We start from the raw sequence: 16,490 nt of genomic DNA, 5'->3' as shown, positions 1-16,490 counted from the left end.
AAAATGCACAGCTCCAGATTCAGGGTCTGTCTCTTTCTAACTATGTAAGAAGGAACTGCAGATGCTGGTGGTTGGAGTAACTCAGCGGGACAGGCAGCATCTCTGGAGAGAAGGAATGGGTGAAGTTTCGGGTCAACTGTTATCAGCCAACTGAACCATCCTATCACCATCATGAGAGCGGTTCTGACTGACAATCTACTTTATTGGAGTCCTTCAGATTATCTTTAATCGAACATTACTGGACTTTATTTTGAACTAAACATTATTTCCTTTAATCTGTGTGCGCTGTGGAAAGCTTGATTGTAATCGTGTGACTAGATGGTCCGCAAAAAAAAGCTTTTCACTGTACCTCGGTACATGTAACAATAATAAACTGAACTATAGTCACCACGGTCGGACGTCCTTCTTTCTAGAAAATGGTTATGATTAGAACATCTCAGAGGCCCTCTATGTCTTCCACTTCCCAGATGTTCGTGATCAAGCTGTGGATTTGTAACCCATGCCCCGGTAAACCACAAATATACTTTTAGTTTTAACTCCCGGATTAGCTACTGCTCTATTTGGCTACGTATTTATTAATTTACATTTTTTTTTATTGACATTTAGGCAATGGAAGCGGTGTAATATTTACACAGCGAGGTGATCGCTAAACCCAGTCCGTGTGGCAGAAATCCTGGCCAGGTTTTGCCTTGAGCTTCAATTGCTCTCGGTTCTGGCTGTCCTGTGGTATTTCCTGCCACAGTCTCGCAGCAGACAGCTGTAAGGCTTTGAGATGTTAATACTTGTGGGCAGCCGGCGCTCCGACTACTTTCCAATCAAACTGTCTCCCTAGCTGCCCGAACCCCAGTTTTTTTGTGTGAGTGTGAGTGTATGTGTGTGGCACCGTTTTGTCTGGGGACGGAAAAAGAAAGAAGAATAAAAGGGCGCTGCCGCAGCAACGGGAATCTAGAAGCGAGAGAGGAGTGAAGTGGAGAGTAAGGGGGAAGGGGTTCCCAGCTTAACTGCCACCCTTTCTGGGGAGGCTGGGACGTTCTCCCGGTGGCGGATGAAGTGAACTGCCGTCCACTGACATCCCCTCCCCACCCCACCCTACCCGTGACTTCTGACCGGCAACATGGTCGTGCATCCGTGCCTGAAGCGGGTCTCTTGGGACTTCTCGATGTCCGAGGGTCATCTGAAGAGAACGGGAATATAAAGCGGAGTTTGCAGGCGACCGGAGCCCAATGCCCGTTCATCTGTGAGATGCCTTCCATGTTACCAGAGGTAAGTAAGCCCTGTCTGGTCACGTCGGGGGGTGCAAACACCTTTTCTTTCATCGGAGTCTGCCCGGTGAAGTGGTCTGTGGTCCATTCCAGCATCTTCCACGGTGCTCGAGATATTTCTAGCTTGGAAAAAATGTATTGGAAAGTGATGTTGGGGCCAAGCAATAGTGCACATGTTGTCCCCCTTTCTCTGCCCCTCGTGTTTTCTAAGTACCGTGAGTGGGGTTTTTTTTTGTGCCCGGGAGATGTGTAGTGGGAACAAAGAGCACCACGCAGCTCCATAATGAACGGAATATTGTGTGTCACAATGTTCACTCACGGACAGATTATGTCCGCTCCTCCTTTAGTTTAACTCGTGTCCAGCGAGCTCGATTGGCACGCTGGCAATCGCTGGATTCACGTTTGACCAGAATTCATCTTTTTTTGGTGGGGTTGTCGGATTTGACTCGGTGGCGTTTGTCCAGCGAGGCTGAAGTAGCAGAGTGGGCGGCACGGTTCGGGACGGTACCACACGCTCGGCCATCGTACGCACTACCCGGCACGAAGCGCCAAACTATTGGGCGCGCCGAGTTGGGCTGGTCCCCTCGCTAACGGCGATGGCCGGTCAAATGACATTGTTAGAAGTGCCTTTGCAGACTTCTGGAATTGCAATCATCTCGATGCTGCTTCGTGAGCTACGGGGCAGGGGGAGTGTGCAGTGGGTGGGAGGTACAAGTGGGCGGTATCTCGCTGCTTGCTCCCGCGCACGAATCCCAGGACCAGGCGATTGCAGAAGGAGCCGGAGATTCGGTCACCTCCTCCCTCCCCGTCTGCTCTCCCTCCCCGTCTGCTCTCCCTCCCCGTCTGCTCTCCCTCCCCGTCTGCTCTCCCTCCCCGTCTGCTCTCCCTCGGACTTCGTTCTGCAGAGCCGGGGTGGAGCGTGTTTGTTGCAGGAAGGTGTGGGCATGATTGTGTAAGTCATGGTTGGTATTTTACAGCGGAGAATTACAACACCACCGTCTGGGCTGAATGTCTAGTCATCTCGGTGAGCACTGACCAGTGGGCAACGAGGCAGATTTGGTGGCATTTGTTCAACGGGGCAACTTTGGTGAGCATATACAGTTCGCCCCCGGAATAGTCCTACAGCTGTAGTGGAACTCGTAGGCGCAGAGGATCAAACTGATTGGTAAATAACAGGATTCGAGTTGTTTCGAAGCTTTGGCCACTGTGGAGCATTAAGCAGTGCGGTATTTATTAGCCTGCTCATCACAAAGTTTGTAGTGAAAATATGGGGAATGCACGGTCCAATCTTGCAGGTGAGAATTTGGAAGGAATAAATCCTGAGCTCGCATTCACTGTTCTGGACCCGGGGACCGGCAACGCTTTGCAGTCACTGAAATACTTTTTTATGTTGTTGCTGATCTCAGGCGAGATGGCCAGCACATTTCCGTCAACAGCAGTTGGCTGCACAGTCTGTTGATAAATATTGGCCAGGGTTCCAGGGATGATTAAAAAGAACAAATGTGAAGAGTCTGAAATGATTGCAGCAAGCTTTGGAGCTGCCCAGTAGGTTGGCCAGCATCTGTGGCGTAAGTGATGGCTAAGGTTTCAAATGGAGCCTTACAGCGTGGAAGCTGGCCCTCTGGCCCAACTTGTCCACACCGGCAATGTTTCCCATCTACACTAGACCCACCAGCCTGTGTTTGGCCCATATCCCTCTAAACTTGTCCTATCCATATACCTGTCTAAATGTTTCTTAAAAGTTGCATTAGTACCTGCCTTAACTACCTCCTCTGGCAGTTCGTTCCATGCATCACCCTTTGTGTGGAAAAAGTTACCCCTTGGTTTCCAATTAAATCTTTTTCCCCTCACCTTAAACCTATGTCCTCTGGTTCTTGATTGTTGTCTGGGCAAGAGACTGTGCGTCTACCCAATCTATTCTCATGATTTATACACCACTATATCATCACGCCCCACCCCCCTTCACTCTCCTTTCTTCCAATGCTCTTCTGGAGTTGAACTTCAACCAACCTCCTTCTGACTGGGTGTTGATTGCCTCTGAAGTATGGGTGACTACAGCACAGAGTCACACAGCACAGAAACAGGCCCCTCCGCCCAACTCTTCCATGCCGACCAAATGCCCTCTCTGAGCAAGTCCTCATTGACCCAAATCTAAACAAGCTGAGGCCTGAGTGTTAAAATGGACTTGAGCATTGTTCAACATTGAAAATTCAACATCTTCAGTGCTAAAAATGAGCTTGCACAAGGGAATGTTGGCCAATGGTTCCGTATTCTCAGACGATATGCTGTACACCAGATTAAATGTCTGTGGGGTGATATAAGGGAAGTTAAAATGAATAGATGATTGGATTATTAATTTTGGGGAAGGGAAATTGTCATGGGACCATAGAGGTGGCAGAGCATTTAAGGTGCTGGGTCTGTAACAAAAGCTTAGGCAGTTTCCCTAGACACCCAAGTTTGAATCCCATCAGGTCAGCTGCAGAATCAAACAGTGCTCTTGATCAGTAATGAAAATGATAAGGTTCACTGCTGTTCTTCAGGGGAGGAAATCTGCCATTCTTGCCTGGAGAAAAACCATGGGGTCATAAGAAGAATGCAAACTCCATAAAGACAGCGACTAAAGTGTGTCCTGTATAGATCCCTCCATAATGTTTGGGACAAAGACCCTTCATTTATTTATTTGACACTGTACTCCACAATTTGAGATTTGTAATAGAAAAAATCACATGGGATTAAAGTGCACATTGTTAGATTTTATTAAAGGGTATTTTTATACATTTTGGTTTCACCATGTAGAAATTACAGCTATGTTTATACATAGTCGCATTTCAAGACACCATAATGTTTGGGACACTTGGCTTCACAGGTGTTTGTAATTGCTCAGGTGTGTTTAAATGCCTCCTTAATGCAGGTAGAAGAGAGCTCTCAGCACATAGTCTTTCCACCAGTCTTTCCACCACCTTTGGAAACATTTATTGATGTTTATCGACATGAGGACCTAAGTTGTGCCAATGAAAGTCAAAGAAACCATTATGAGACTGAGAAACAAGAATAAAACTGTTAGAAACATCAGCCAAACCTTAGGCTTACCAAAATTAACTGCTTGAAACTTCATTAAGAAGAAAGAGAGCACTGGTGAGCTTACTAATCGCAAAGGGACTGGCAGACCAAGGAAGACCTCCACAGCCGATGACAGAAGAATTTTCTAAAATAAAGAAAAATCCTCAAACACCTGTCCGACAGATCAGGTGTTCTTCAGGAGTCGGGTGTGGATTTGTCAATGGCCACTGTCCGCAGAAGACTTCATGAACAGAAAAACAGTGGCTACACTGCAAAATACAAACCAAGGGTTAGCCGCAAAAATAGGATGGCCAGGTTACAGTTTGCCAAGAAGTATTTAAAAGAGCAACCACAGCTAAAAAACGGTCAATTCTTGAGTGGTCGAGTCAATCACCCGATCTGAACCTAATTGAGCATGCCTTTTATATGCTGAAGAGAAAACAAGCATAAGCTAAAGATGGCTGCAATACAGGCCTGGCAGAGCATCATCAGAGAAGACACCCAGCAACTGGTGATGTCCATGAATTGCAGACTTCAAACAGTCATTGCATGCAAAGGATATGCAACAAAATACTAAATATGACTACTTTCATTTACATGACATTGCTGTGTCCCAAACATGGTGCCCTGAAATGGGTGGACTATGCATATACACTGCTGTAATTTCTACATGGTGAAAACGAAATGTATAAAAATGTCCTTTATTAAAATCTGACAATGTGCACTTTAACCACATGTGATTTTTTTTTTTCTATTACAAATCTCAAATTGTGGAATACAGCGGCAAATAAAAAATGATGGATCTTTGTCCCAAACATTATGGAAGGCACTGTATGTGACTCCGAAGCCACCACAATAGAGACAGGGTGGAGCATGTTATAGAATTACCTAAATCCTGACCTGTTCCTACTGTGCAGGCAGATAAGTTCATACCAGCTCTTGCCGGTGCTGTTGGTTCTTGTACCAATGTCTGCAGTCCAGCCACCCAGTGAAGTTATGTGTGCACGGCGTATGCCCGAGGATAGTGTGGCTCGATTGTCTGCAGAAACCAACCATTTTTTTGTTTAGACTTGTTGGAGAAAGGGAAGGGTTTATCTCCAATACATTATTAGCGACTTTGAAATCTTTGTAACAGTCCTGTTGTTTTATAAGGTCATATTCAGATCATGTGGCAATCAGAGGCACAGTAGCACAGCTAGTAGAGTTGATGCCTCACAGTGCCAGAGATCAAGGTTTGATCCTGACTTCCGGTTCTATCTGTGTGGAGTTTACATGTTCTCCTGCAAAGATGTGCGGGTTTGTAGGTTAATTGATCACAATATGTAGGGAGGGGGTGAGAAAACAGAACTAGTGTGAACTTGGTGTTGGCGTTCTCAGTGGGCCAAAGGGCCTGCATCCATCTGTAAACTAAACTAATCTGCTAGTGGCACTTTCTATCCACCTGTCCCCAACTATGTCCATTTATTCAGTATGGCGCATCTCATTATAGAATGTGTATGCACAGATTCCTGTAATGTTTTTGCACATACGATCATAATTCAGGAGCATGTGCATAAATCCCAACCAAAAAAATGAGCTAAATCTGGCCATCATCTCTGACACAGCCACAAAAAATGTCACAAAAGGATAAATGATAGTTATTATAGAGGTTTTGAGATTCAAGTTTTACATTTACCCAATTTGGGGGGTTTTTCGTTTGGGAGTTAAAGGAACTAAAGTACACCAAAACCTGGTGGGAAGATGATAATGGGGAGGAGGTTGGAATACAAATGCTAAGATATTTTTGTTGTTCCTCTATCAACCAGCCTAAAAATATTTGTGCTGACATTTAATTTGCATCGTTGTAAATCCTGGCATTGATTTTTTTCATTGCAAAAGGACTGACCTGAATTTCCTGTGATGAGTTGTCCATGAGCTGCTATCCTTTTTCAGGCTGTGACAGAATTATCGGGCAGCTTTAGTTCATTTTCCAGAAGACAGACTATCTGGGGTCTCAGGTGACCGAACTTTACGCCCATTGTTACAGTCATAACCCCACTGGCAAAAAAATTGGTAGAAGCTGCCAGTCATAAACATTTGCCAGGATGTAAGTGATCTGGGTTGAGAATTCATGTAGAATTCATGCCACATAATCGTTTTTTTTAGTGCAAATTAACAGGAAGTCCCATGCAGATTTTTGTGGCAGAACAGAGTCTAATATAGATATGATGTACAGATCTACCTTATTCAAAGTTAACCTTTACATGCCATTCAGGATAAGGTTTTTAATCATATTTTCAAGCTTCTTTCTGCTTGACACCTTGCTTAATTTAAAGCTACAAGATGTTTCAATAAAAATATATACCTAATGTGCGGCACGGTGGCGCTGCAGTAGAGTTGCTGCCTGACGGTGTCAGAGACCCAGGTTGGAACCTGACTACAGGTGCTATCTGTATGGAGTTTGTACGTTCTTCTTGTGACCATGTGGGTTTTCTCCGGGTTCTCTGATTTCCTCCCACACTCCAAAGATGTACAGGTTCGTAGGTTAATTTGCTTTGGTAAAATAGTAAATAGTCCCTAATGTGTAGGATAGTGCCAGTGTATGGGGTGATTGGCATGGACTCAGTGGGTCAAAAGGGCCTGCTTCTGCGCTGTATCTATGAAGTCTAAAGTAAAGACAGAATCTAATATACATATGACAAATGGATCTTCTACCTTACTCAAAGTATTCAAAGACCCGAAACTTCTCCTACTCCTTTTCTCCATAGGTGCTGCCTCACCTGCTGAGTTTCTCCAGCATTTTTTGTCTACTTGCCTTATTCAAAGTTAACCTTTACCTGCCATTTAGGACAAAGATGTTAATCATATTTTCAATCTTTCTGCTAGATATCTTGCTTAATTGAAAGCTATAAAATAAGTTGCAATGCAAAAAAAATACCTAATGGGAAATAAGAGATCGTACCCTTGTTTATTTACATTTTTGACCACAGTCTTTTCTAGTCAGAGACCCCTCTCTGAACACTGGTACATTTTCAGGAGTTGCCATTACATAAAATCTGGAACATTTTAACAGGTACCGTTAAGAAATAGGAGAGCATATGAGGTGGATGGAGAAGTTGTGTCTATGCCAAAGAGATGGCTTTTGTCAAGTGGTAGAATGCATAGCTGGTCAAACACGCAGCGACAGCCCGGTAGTTTTAATGGCTGATTTCTAACCCGCAAGATGGTGACTGTTGTCAAAGATTACAATTATTACAATGAAGAAAATACTGACACCAAACCATTAGTGCGATGGGGCAGTGGGTAATTTGGGATATGATGTGCCCCTTCTGCCAATCATAACATGTGTGCCCTAGAGACTGGATACAAGGTTCTTGGTGCCTATCTCAATTTTCCCTCCATGCTTTGGTCATTCTCACAAGATTGAGGTGACTTTTCCCAAGTGACTTTAAGAACATCCTTCAATTTTTTCCACTGTTCACCTGATGATCTTCTGTCGTGACTGAGTTTTGAGTGGAGTGCCTGTTTCAGGTGCCGTTCATGAGAATGATGTGACCTACACAACAGTGGTGACCGAGTAATATCAGGGACTCGCCATTTTCACTTAGTTGGCCAGGAGATATTTAAATATGTTGTGATTATTGTAATCACTAAATGTGGAGGAAAAGTTGACATTGGAAGAAATAGAAATGAGATTTACCAGAAATATAATCACTACAAGAGTTAAACTATAAAGGAAGAACTGGTGTTGCATTGTCTGAATGTTAAAATTTTAAGGGCAGCTGATAATGAAGAAGGAATGAAATTACCTTGTGCTGGTTGGGAAATTGGGATCAGGGGTAAAGGGTATTAGGGGTAGGCCATTTAGAACTGAGATGAGGATAAACTTTTTCACACACAGTTGTGAATTTGTGGAATTCACTGGATGCATTCAAAAGAGAGTTAAGGGCCTGTCCCACTGCAGGGACCTAATTCGCGAGTTTATAAGAGTTTGCCCTCGACTCATACTCGCAGCATGGTCGACACGAGGTCCAAGGAGGTCTTTGTAACTCTCTTTCATGTTCGAGAGTAGTCCCCGAGTACTTGAGGCCTCAGTTAGGTCGGGGCGTTTTTTTTAGCAAGCGGAAAAATGCCCGCGAGTAAAAAAAGGTTGCTATGGAGGGGTATGGGGCGTAGGCAGGAACGGGGTACTGATTGTGGATGATCAGCCATGATCGCATTGAATGGCAGTGCTGGCTCAAAGGGCCGAATAGCCTACTCCTGCGCCTATTGCCTATGTCTATGTATGCATTTCAACTGTTACATTAGGTTATACTTCAACATGCAAAAAGATAATGCTGCTTTGTTATTTGGTAATTAGGGGGGGGGGGGGGTCTTTTCGAATTTGGTCGTACCTTTTGTACGAGGACCATCAGGAACCAGAATTTTTTTAAATTTAAAAATACATTGTTACTGTCCACTTGATATATTGTCCAACCAAGCCACTAATCATAATCATATTTTATTAGCCAAGCATGTTTTGCAATATATGAGGAATTTACTTTGCCATACAGTCATACCAATAAAAAGCAACAGAACACAAAATACATTTTAACATAAACATCCACCACAGTGACTCATCCACATTCCTCACTGTGATGGAAGGCGAAAAAAAGTTCAATCTCTTCCCTTCTTTGTTCTCCCGTTGACGGGGCGATCTTGGCTCTTGTAACCAGCGGCGTTTGGGCCCTCGCGTCGGGGCGATCAAGCTCCTGCATCGGGGGGGGGGGGGGAATAACAGCTCCCCCGCGCCGGGCGATCTAACCCCAGGTCGGGGCTGGTCAAAAACTACTGTGTAGTTTGGAGCTTGCTGACATCGGTCTCCACCCGAGACTGTGAGCTCCTCAATGGTGAAATCCGCAGGCCGCGGTGGGAGCGACGATGTTCAAGTAACTGCTGATTCTACCCCTGCTTACTGTTTCCAGAACTTTTTTCACCACCAAGATGAAACTGACAGGTGTGTAGTTACTGGCCTTATCCTTGCATCCATTCTTTGAAGAACACTCTCAGTTTTATAGTCCTCAGACACCACCCCTGAACCTGTACATGTCTGAAATATTATGGTGAATGTCTCTGATTTCTGCCCTCAGCATCCTCTATCCAGTCTGGATCAGGGGATTTATTCATGTTGACAGTGACTAGCCTTTCTCATTATCAATGTTTAGCCCATTCCGAATCTCAACTGCATCTTCCTTTGCTGCGACTCCCAGCAGCAGCAATTTCCTTGTTGCAAACTGATATAAATAATGTATTCATTTCACACCTCAACTATCGCCTGTGCCTCCATGAGCAGATTTCCCATGGTGTCACTTATCACTATCAGCCTTGTTTCTCTTGTTTTTTCCTGTCCCAACCTCTCTTCTCTAGCTTCATTGCCCCCCCCCCCCTACTCCTAGCAGTCTGAAGAAGGGTACTGACCCAAAATATTGCCTATCCACTCCCTCTCCAGATGCTGCCTGACCTGCTGACTTCTTCCAACACTTTGTGTTTTAATGTAAATGCCCCTATTCCATTTGACTATTTCTACCTCGGCGTATTCTATATTATTTTACATAGAAATGTATATTTTCCATATATTAAATGTTTATTTATTAAATCTCATATTTGGTGTTTTCTATATGTTCAATCACTGATATTTGTTCCATCAGGCCTTGCTGTTTCCCAAAATCAAGTCCAGCATTCCGTTTTAGAATGCTTAAACTTAATATTCAATAGAAATTTTAAAGTAATGATCAGTAAAATTCTCATGAATGCACTTCAAAAGTTCCTGCCCCTTTTTGGCCCTGGCTTTACTGCTATCAAAGTATGTGATGGCATAGCTGAGGTTTCTTCATTATCTTCTTCATTCTTCAACTGTGTAATCACACGCAAGCAAATATATGATGACAGTTTGCACCTCCCTGGAGAAGGGCAGCCTCAACATTTGAAATCTAACACTGCCAAGGCTACAGAAATCCGTTTGATTGCTATTTTAGCCACTATCTTAAATATTCTGGCATTCTTACCACTGGAGAATTGTGGGTTCAATGTGTAACTTCTACAAGTTGCACTGCAGCATTTGCCAAAGCATCTTTGGAGGCACAGACTAAACTTGCAACCATTCTCAGTAAACAATGTCAGCAGGTGTCTGGAAACATCATCATCATCATCTTTAAGATGTAATGGGCTATCCTCACTTGGAAGTAGATTGCGGTTCTCTCTGTTGCAGGTAACAGCCTTGGAGCTCCCTGTATCACAGCACTGTGAGGGTACATGCACTGGATAAATGCTGCAGTTTAAGGCAGCAGCTCACCAAAGCTCCTTGAGCAATTTCAATTGAGCATCAAATCCTTCTTGGCAATTACACTAATGTCATCAGGAATGAATAAAAATAAATTATCTGGTCAGACTCCATGTCTCTAACTTAATTTGGAATCATTTGGGGGTTTTTTTGCATCAAGAAATATATTATCAGTATAGAACAGCCAAGTCCAGGGATGTTCCTGTTGATGAGGAACTTGCTTGAATTATGGTCTAGCAATTTTTCTTGCTGCCAGTTATCTCGTTCAATCTGCCATTATAGAGTATTGCCATTCCATTATTTTCACCATCAATATGTCTGTCCAGACTCCTTCCTGCTCAAGGGAGAACTCAATGTCCCAAAATAAGTCGATCATTAACATTTCACTGCTTTACTCTGACAATGCAGCCTGAACTGAGATGGCGTTCTTCAGACGAGGGGTTAAACCAGCAGTCAGTCCTGTCTGGTCCTTGGAGTTCATTCAGGAGATTTAAGGGAAAATAGAAAACTCAACAATCCACTTTTGTGTACCAATAAAGATAGATTGTGTCCATGAATGTGTAGCCAGATAAGGCTCCAATGCCATCTTTAAATATGCCAACAATACCATCATTATAGGATGGATAACGAGTAACAATGACTTGGAGTACAGGAGGGAAATTGAAAATCTGATAGGAGCCAATGCAACAGTTTGGATCTCAACATTGGCAAGACCAGGGAGTTGAACGTAGACTATAGGAGAGGAAAGTTGGGGATCCTTGATGAGATTTGGTGTCTCGACAAATACTCTTATCGAAATTCGACAGGTGTAGGGTAAGAGGGTACTGCCTGGTTGCATCATGGCCAATTTCGGCAACTCGGAACACCCAGGAACAAAGGGGGTAGATATTGCCTGGTTCACCACAGATATTGATCTCCCCACCATCAAAATCATCTAAAGAAGGGGCTGCCTCAAAAAAAGCAGCCAATATTATCAAAGACCCTAGCCGCTCTGTCATTATAATCCTACCATCGGGAATACGATACACAAGTCTGAAAACTGTGAATACCAGGTTCCAGGACAGCGTCCCCCCAGCAACAATCAGGCTCTTGAATCTTACACAAATCTCAGCAACTGTGATCTTCTATGGCTAGTGACGGTGGTTGCATTACAGACATTGGCTTTGTACTTATGATTACCTAGTATTATGGATATTGATTGATTGTATTATGATTATAGTTATGTGTGTTATTGCATTTGTGTGCTTGCTAAGCTGCAGCAAGTAAGAATTTCATTGTTCTGTTGCTGGTGATTGATGACAATTGAACAGTCTTGACACTCCTTCGGAATATTGAAGATTTTTTTTAACAGCCCAGAAGGAGGCCTATGTCTGTGTTGATTTTTGGAAGAGCAATCTAAAACTGTTCCAACACTTCTATAACTGCTTGAAATTTCTATCCACACAAGTGACACTGGTTTCTATTTTAATCAGTCCCTGTGCAAAGAATTCCATGTTCAAATAGCCATCGGTGAAGTAATTTCTAACTTCTAACCGTTAACAATTTTCTGATGTTCTCAACTTCCAGGCCAGAGGAAGACAGTCTTAAACGGGTTCATATTTTTTTTTAATCTCTATTAAGGGTCTTGGCCCGCGCTACTAAATCATATTAATTAAGTAAATGTGAAATGGTGAGAGATGTTTTCTCAGACATGTTTAAAGTACTCTGCCTACCTCTACCATACCATTAGACTATTATCTGAATGGTGGCCGATTAGGAAAAGGGGAGATGCAATGAGACCTGGGTGTCATGGTACACCAGTCATTGAAAGTAGGCATGCAGAGGCAGTGAAGAAAGCGAATGGTATGTTAGCATTCATAGCAAAAGGATTTGAGTATAGGAGCAGGGAGATTCTACTGCAGTTGTACAGGGTCTTGGTGAGACCACACCTGGAGTATTGCGTACAGTTTTAGTCTCCTAATCTGAGAAAAGACATTCTTGCCATAGAGGGAGTACAGAGAAGGTTCACCAGACTGATTCCTAGGATGTCAGGACTTTCATATGAAGAAAGACTGGATAGACTCGGCTCTAGAATTTAGAAGATTGAGGGGGGATCTTATAGAAACTTACAAAATTCTTAAGGAGTTGGACAGGCTAGATGCAGGAAGATTGTTCCCGATGTTGGGGAAGTCCAGAACAAGGGTTCACAGTTTAAGGATAAGGGGGAAATCTTTTAGGACCGAGATGAGAAAAACATTTTTTCACACAGAGAGTGGTTAATCTCTGGAATTCTCTGCCACAGAAGGTAATTGAGGCCAGTTCATTGGCTACATTTAAGAGGGAGTTAGATGTGGCCCTTGTGGCTAAAGAGATCAGAGGGTATGGAGAGAAGGCAGGTACAGGATACTGAGTTGGATGATCAGCCATGATCATATTGAATGGCAGTGCAGGCTCGAAGGGCCGAATGGCCTACTCCTGCATCTAATTTCTATGTTTCTATGTTACTATTTACGTTTCACCCCATTTTTTTTTTTTAAGTGAACTTGCTTATCTCATTCCATTTTGTCTCCAGTACCAAACAGAATCTCCAAAGAGTTTGTAATGGTCTTTAAGCCTCAGTAAAGAGTATGAATTAATGGTTGATTACAAAGGAGTATTTATTTTCCTTGTTACCAGGACACCAACTAGCCAACAAAATAGGGAGTTTCACAAAGAATGGAAGTGACATGTCAAAACCTCATCAATCACAACAGCCCAAAGGAAATATACAGGGTACTTAAATACCTCTCGATCTTCCACCATGTTTCTGTGGAACACTAGTTAACAGATTCTTCAGTTAATTGCGCCTTCCTGAGTTGCTGCTGATCCCTCACTGAGTTACAGCAAGATCTCCTTGGTATTTTGGGCTAAGGACTTCACATGTGTGCCAATAATCAAGAAGGCCGTGGCAAATCAAATCGGTTTTGATTCCTAGAGCAGGTCCCTTCTGGGGCAACCTCTATTTTTAAGTTTTCCAGTTTTAATCGTTCAATGGTACTTTATTGTCATGTGTAGCCAAGTATGGTGAAATTCTGTTTTTGATGCTGTTCAGTGACAAAGCTACTATAAATTGGGCATATTTTGTGTGGGGTATGCTGGGGATATCACCCTTAGAAACATTTCCTGTGGTTGGAATGACTGGGGAATACGGCAGAATAAATGACCTACCTTTAGAAAGGAGATGAGGAGGTATTTCTTTAGTCAGAGGGTAGTGAATCTATGGTATACATTGCCACTGATGCCTGCGGAGGCTGTCACTGGGTATTTTTAAAGCAGAGATTGACATGGGTTTTGTTTATTAAGGGTATCAAAGGTTACGGGGAGAAGGCAGGTGGATCGGATTGAGTAGGTAAGATAGATCAGCCATGATTGAATGGTGGAGTAGACTCGATGCTCCAATGACTTATGAACAACTCACACTCTTGTCATTCTTGATGCCTTCAAGTCGAGAATTTAGCAGAAAATGATTCCCAAACGACCCGGTAGTTAAATCTATACTCAGTGCAGCACTAGCGCAATGATCACAAATGTCCAAGTTGAGTTACTAATTTCTGCTAATTTTGTTGTTCTAGTCAGAAAAAGGTGCATAGGCATTCCACAAAAACCCAAGCATATTCACGGACTGATGTGCCAGCCGTGTATAGACCAGAAATGCAACCTGCATTACAAATAGTAAAGAACAGGCATGGGCACCCCTTAACTAATGCAGAACAATCAATATTCAATCATTTCTAACCTGCTTAAAACAGAAACATTCCTCAACACTTTTGCTGCTAAAAGCAAACTTGGAAAACTATTAAAAACCACTGTCACTATTTTAAGGTGAATGTCACGTGAAAATCTTGCTCGATTTGTACACAAAATAAACTGATGTACCAAAGGTTACAAGGGAGCTCTTTTTATAGTCAATCATAGCCATCACAGCAAGAGTTTTGGAAGACCTTTGGAATTGATCCTTCTTTGTGAATCAAACCAATTAACCCCATGGTCAGGGCCTCTTGCAAACCAGATGAATACCTGCTGCATTTGAGAGATCACTCCTATGAGGAGGCACCTCTTCACTATAACCCAGCTTAAAATTGGATACATACATGTTTCTCTTATATTTTGACTTCAGAACGTTTGGTTTGCTTAATTTAATTCTAGATAGATCTTTTAACATTCAAATGGTTTGGATAAATATGCCATTATTACATTTGTAACCTTCAACTATGCTCTTTAACTAATATAGTTGTCTTATAGTTAGCATTTGGGAATGCAAATCTTTTTTTTAATTTTGCAAATGATATCTCTGGCATATTTAATCCTGCAGTTTTACTAGAGTATCTGCAAAGGATTGTGCAGCAGATTGTGATCCAATACCACTAAAAGCATTTGCCTTGTCGGGTTTAACACACCATCACGGACTGTTTGACAAAAGAAGCGCGGCATCTCTGGAATGACTTTTAAAATTTGCCGTCATGAGACCTGAACAGATAAGTGAAACCTTCAGAAATCAGGAATGGACCAAGATTTTGGATGCCAGGCAGTGGAAGGTTAGCATTGTCAATACCTCCAGCTGTCTGTCAGCCTACATGGCTTATTTTTTCTCTTGTGAAGTCTGACTCCATCTGTCACAATTTCTGTGTGTCTCCTTTTTGTGTGTTTGTTATTCTTTCTACATGTGTTTCATCCTTCGTTGCTATCCCCACTTCTTCCTGCTATTTACTGTCCTTTGGTGCTGATGGGAAAGTGTGTTTGTCTATGCAGCGAAGCAGAATGGTGGATTCGGGCTGAGAAATCGAAAATAGCGCAGGGCACAGAGAGATCTGATATGGGAAGGAAGCTATTATTTGAAAAAACAACTACAGCTGATGAATCAGAGAGGGAATTCACAAATATGTTTTACAAATATGATATTGGTGATCTTGAAGTAATTCCTGAAATTAGGTAGAGAAGGATGTTGTATGCGTATGAGCAGGGAGAAGAATTTTGAGCAGTGGGACTGACTATCAATTGTACGATTGATGATTCATTGTTGAAAGTAAAGAATGTCAAATGCAGATTTACGCCTTCTTGCATCAGCAAATGTAACTATTTGGTGGCCTTTGACTGTTTAAAAGTTCAAAGTCAATAATATCAGGAACATTGGGCTATCTGCTGGGTATGAGCAATGCATCCTGAGCTTAATAGATCCTCCATCTTTCATATAGTCATCCTCAGTCATATCACATAAGTAAAATAATTTGTTGACAATAACAAAGAAGATTTAATTCAGTATACCTTGGAGTTCATAAAAATGGGGGGGGGGGGGTTGAACTTGTTCAAACATAAAAGGAAATGCTGTAGTAACTCGGTGGGTCAGGCAGCATCTCCAGTCTGAAGAAGCGTCCTGACCTGAAACATCACCTATCTATGTTCTCCAGAAAAACTGCCTGACCTGCTGAGTTACTCCAGCATTTTGTGTCCTTTTTAATAAACCAGCATCTGCAATTCCTTGTTTCTACATGCAAAATCCAAAGGGGGCTTCACAGGGTAGATATCAGGATGTTTTCACTGGTGGGAGAGTCAACGAACAAGGGGACATTGTTATAAGATATAATTAAAGTGGAAATCGATGCATCTTTGAAATATTGAGGGTTTTGGGGAAGATGCCAGTCTTGATCAACCATGCTTATTCTGAATTTAGGTAGGGGTTCTTATTTTCTTGCGGGGTTCTTATTTTCTTCCCTCCTTGTGAATCATTCAATGTCAACACCGACTTGTGTTTGCTGGTTCTGTTAGATGCCAGAGCTCTAGTTTTTTTTTTAATCTGTTCTCTAGCAAATCAATTTTATTAACTGTTTTAATTGTGTTGCCCTGCAGTCTGGAAG

General features: G+C 42.6%; 1 protein-coding gene across 1 annotated transcript in view; it reads left to right on the top strand.

Moving 5' to 3' along the window:
* Window positions 1-720: 720 nt before the first annotated feature.
* The window catches only part of osbpl5 (oxysterol binding protein like 5), a 104,331-nt gene continuing 88,561 nt past the window's right edge, over window positions 721-16,490 (top strand). Inside the window, exon 1 of the mRNA XM_033039141.1 lies at window positions 721-1,263. Within this exon, the coding sequence (XP_032895032.1) occupies window positions 1,243-1,263 (21 nt within the window). The 5' untranslated portion in view covers window positions 721-1,242. The remainder of the gene's footprint in view (window positions 1,264-16,490) is intronic.

The sequence above is a fragment of the Amblyraja radiata genome, chromosome 20 (genome assembly GCF_010909765.2).
Source record: "Amblyraja radiata isolate CabotCenter1 chromosome 20, sAmbRad1.1.pri, whole genome shotgun sequence".
NCBI classification, from domain to species: domain Eukaryota; kingdom Metazoa; phylum Chordata; class Chondrichthyes; order Rajiformes; family Rajidae; genus Amblyraja; species Amblyraja radiata.
This window is presented reverse-complemented; position numbering and strand designations above follow the sequence as displayed.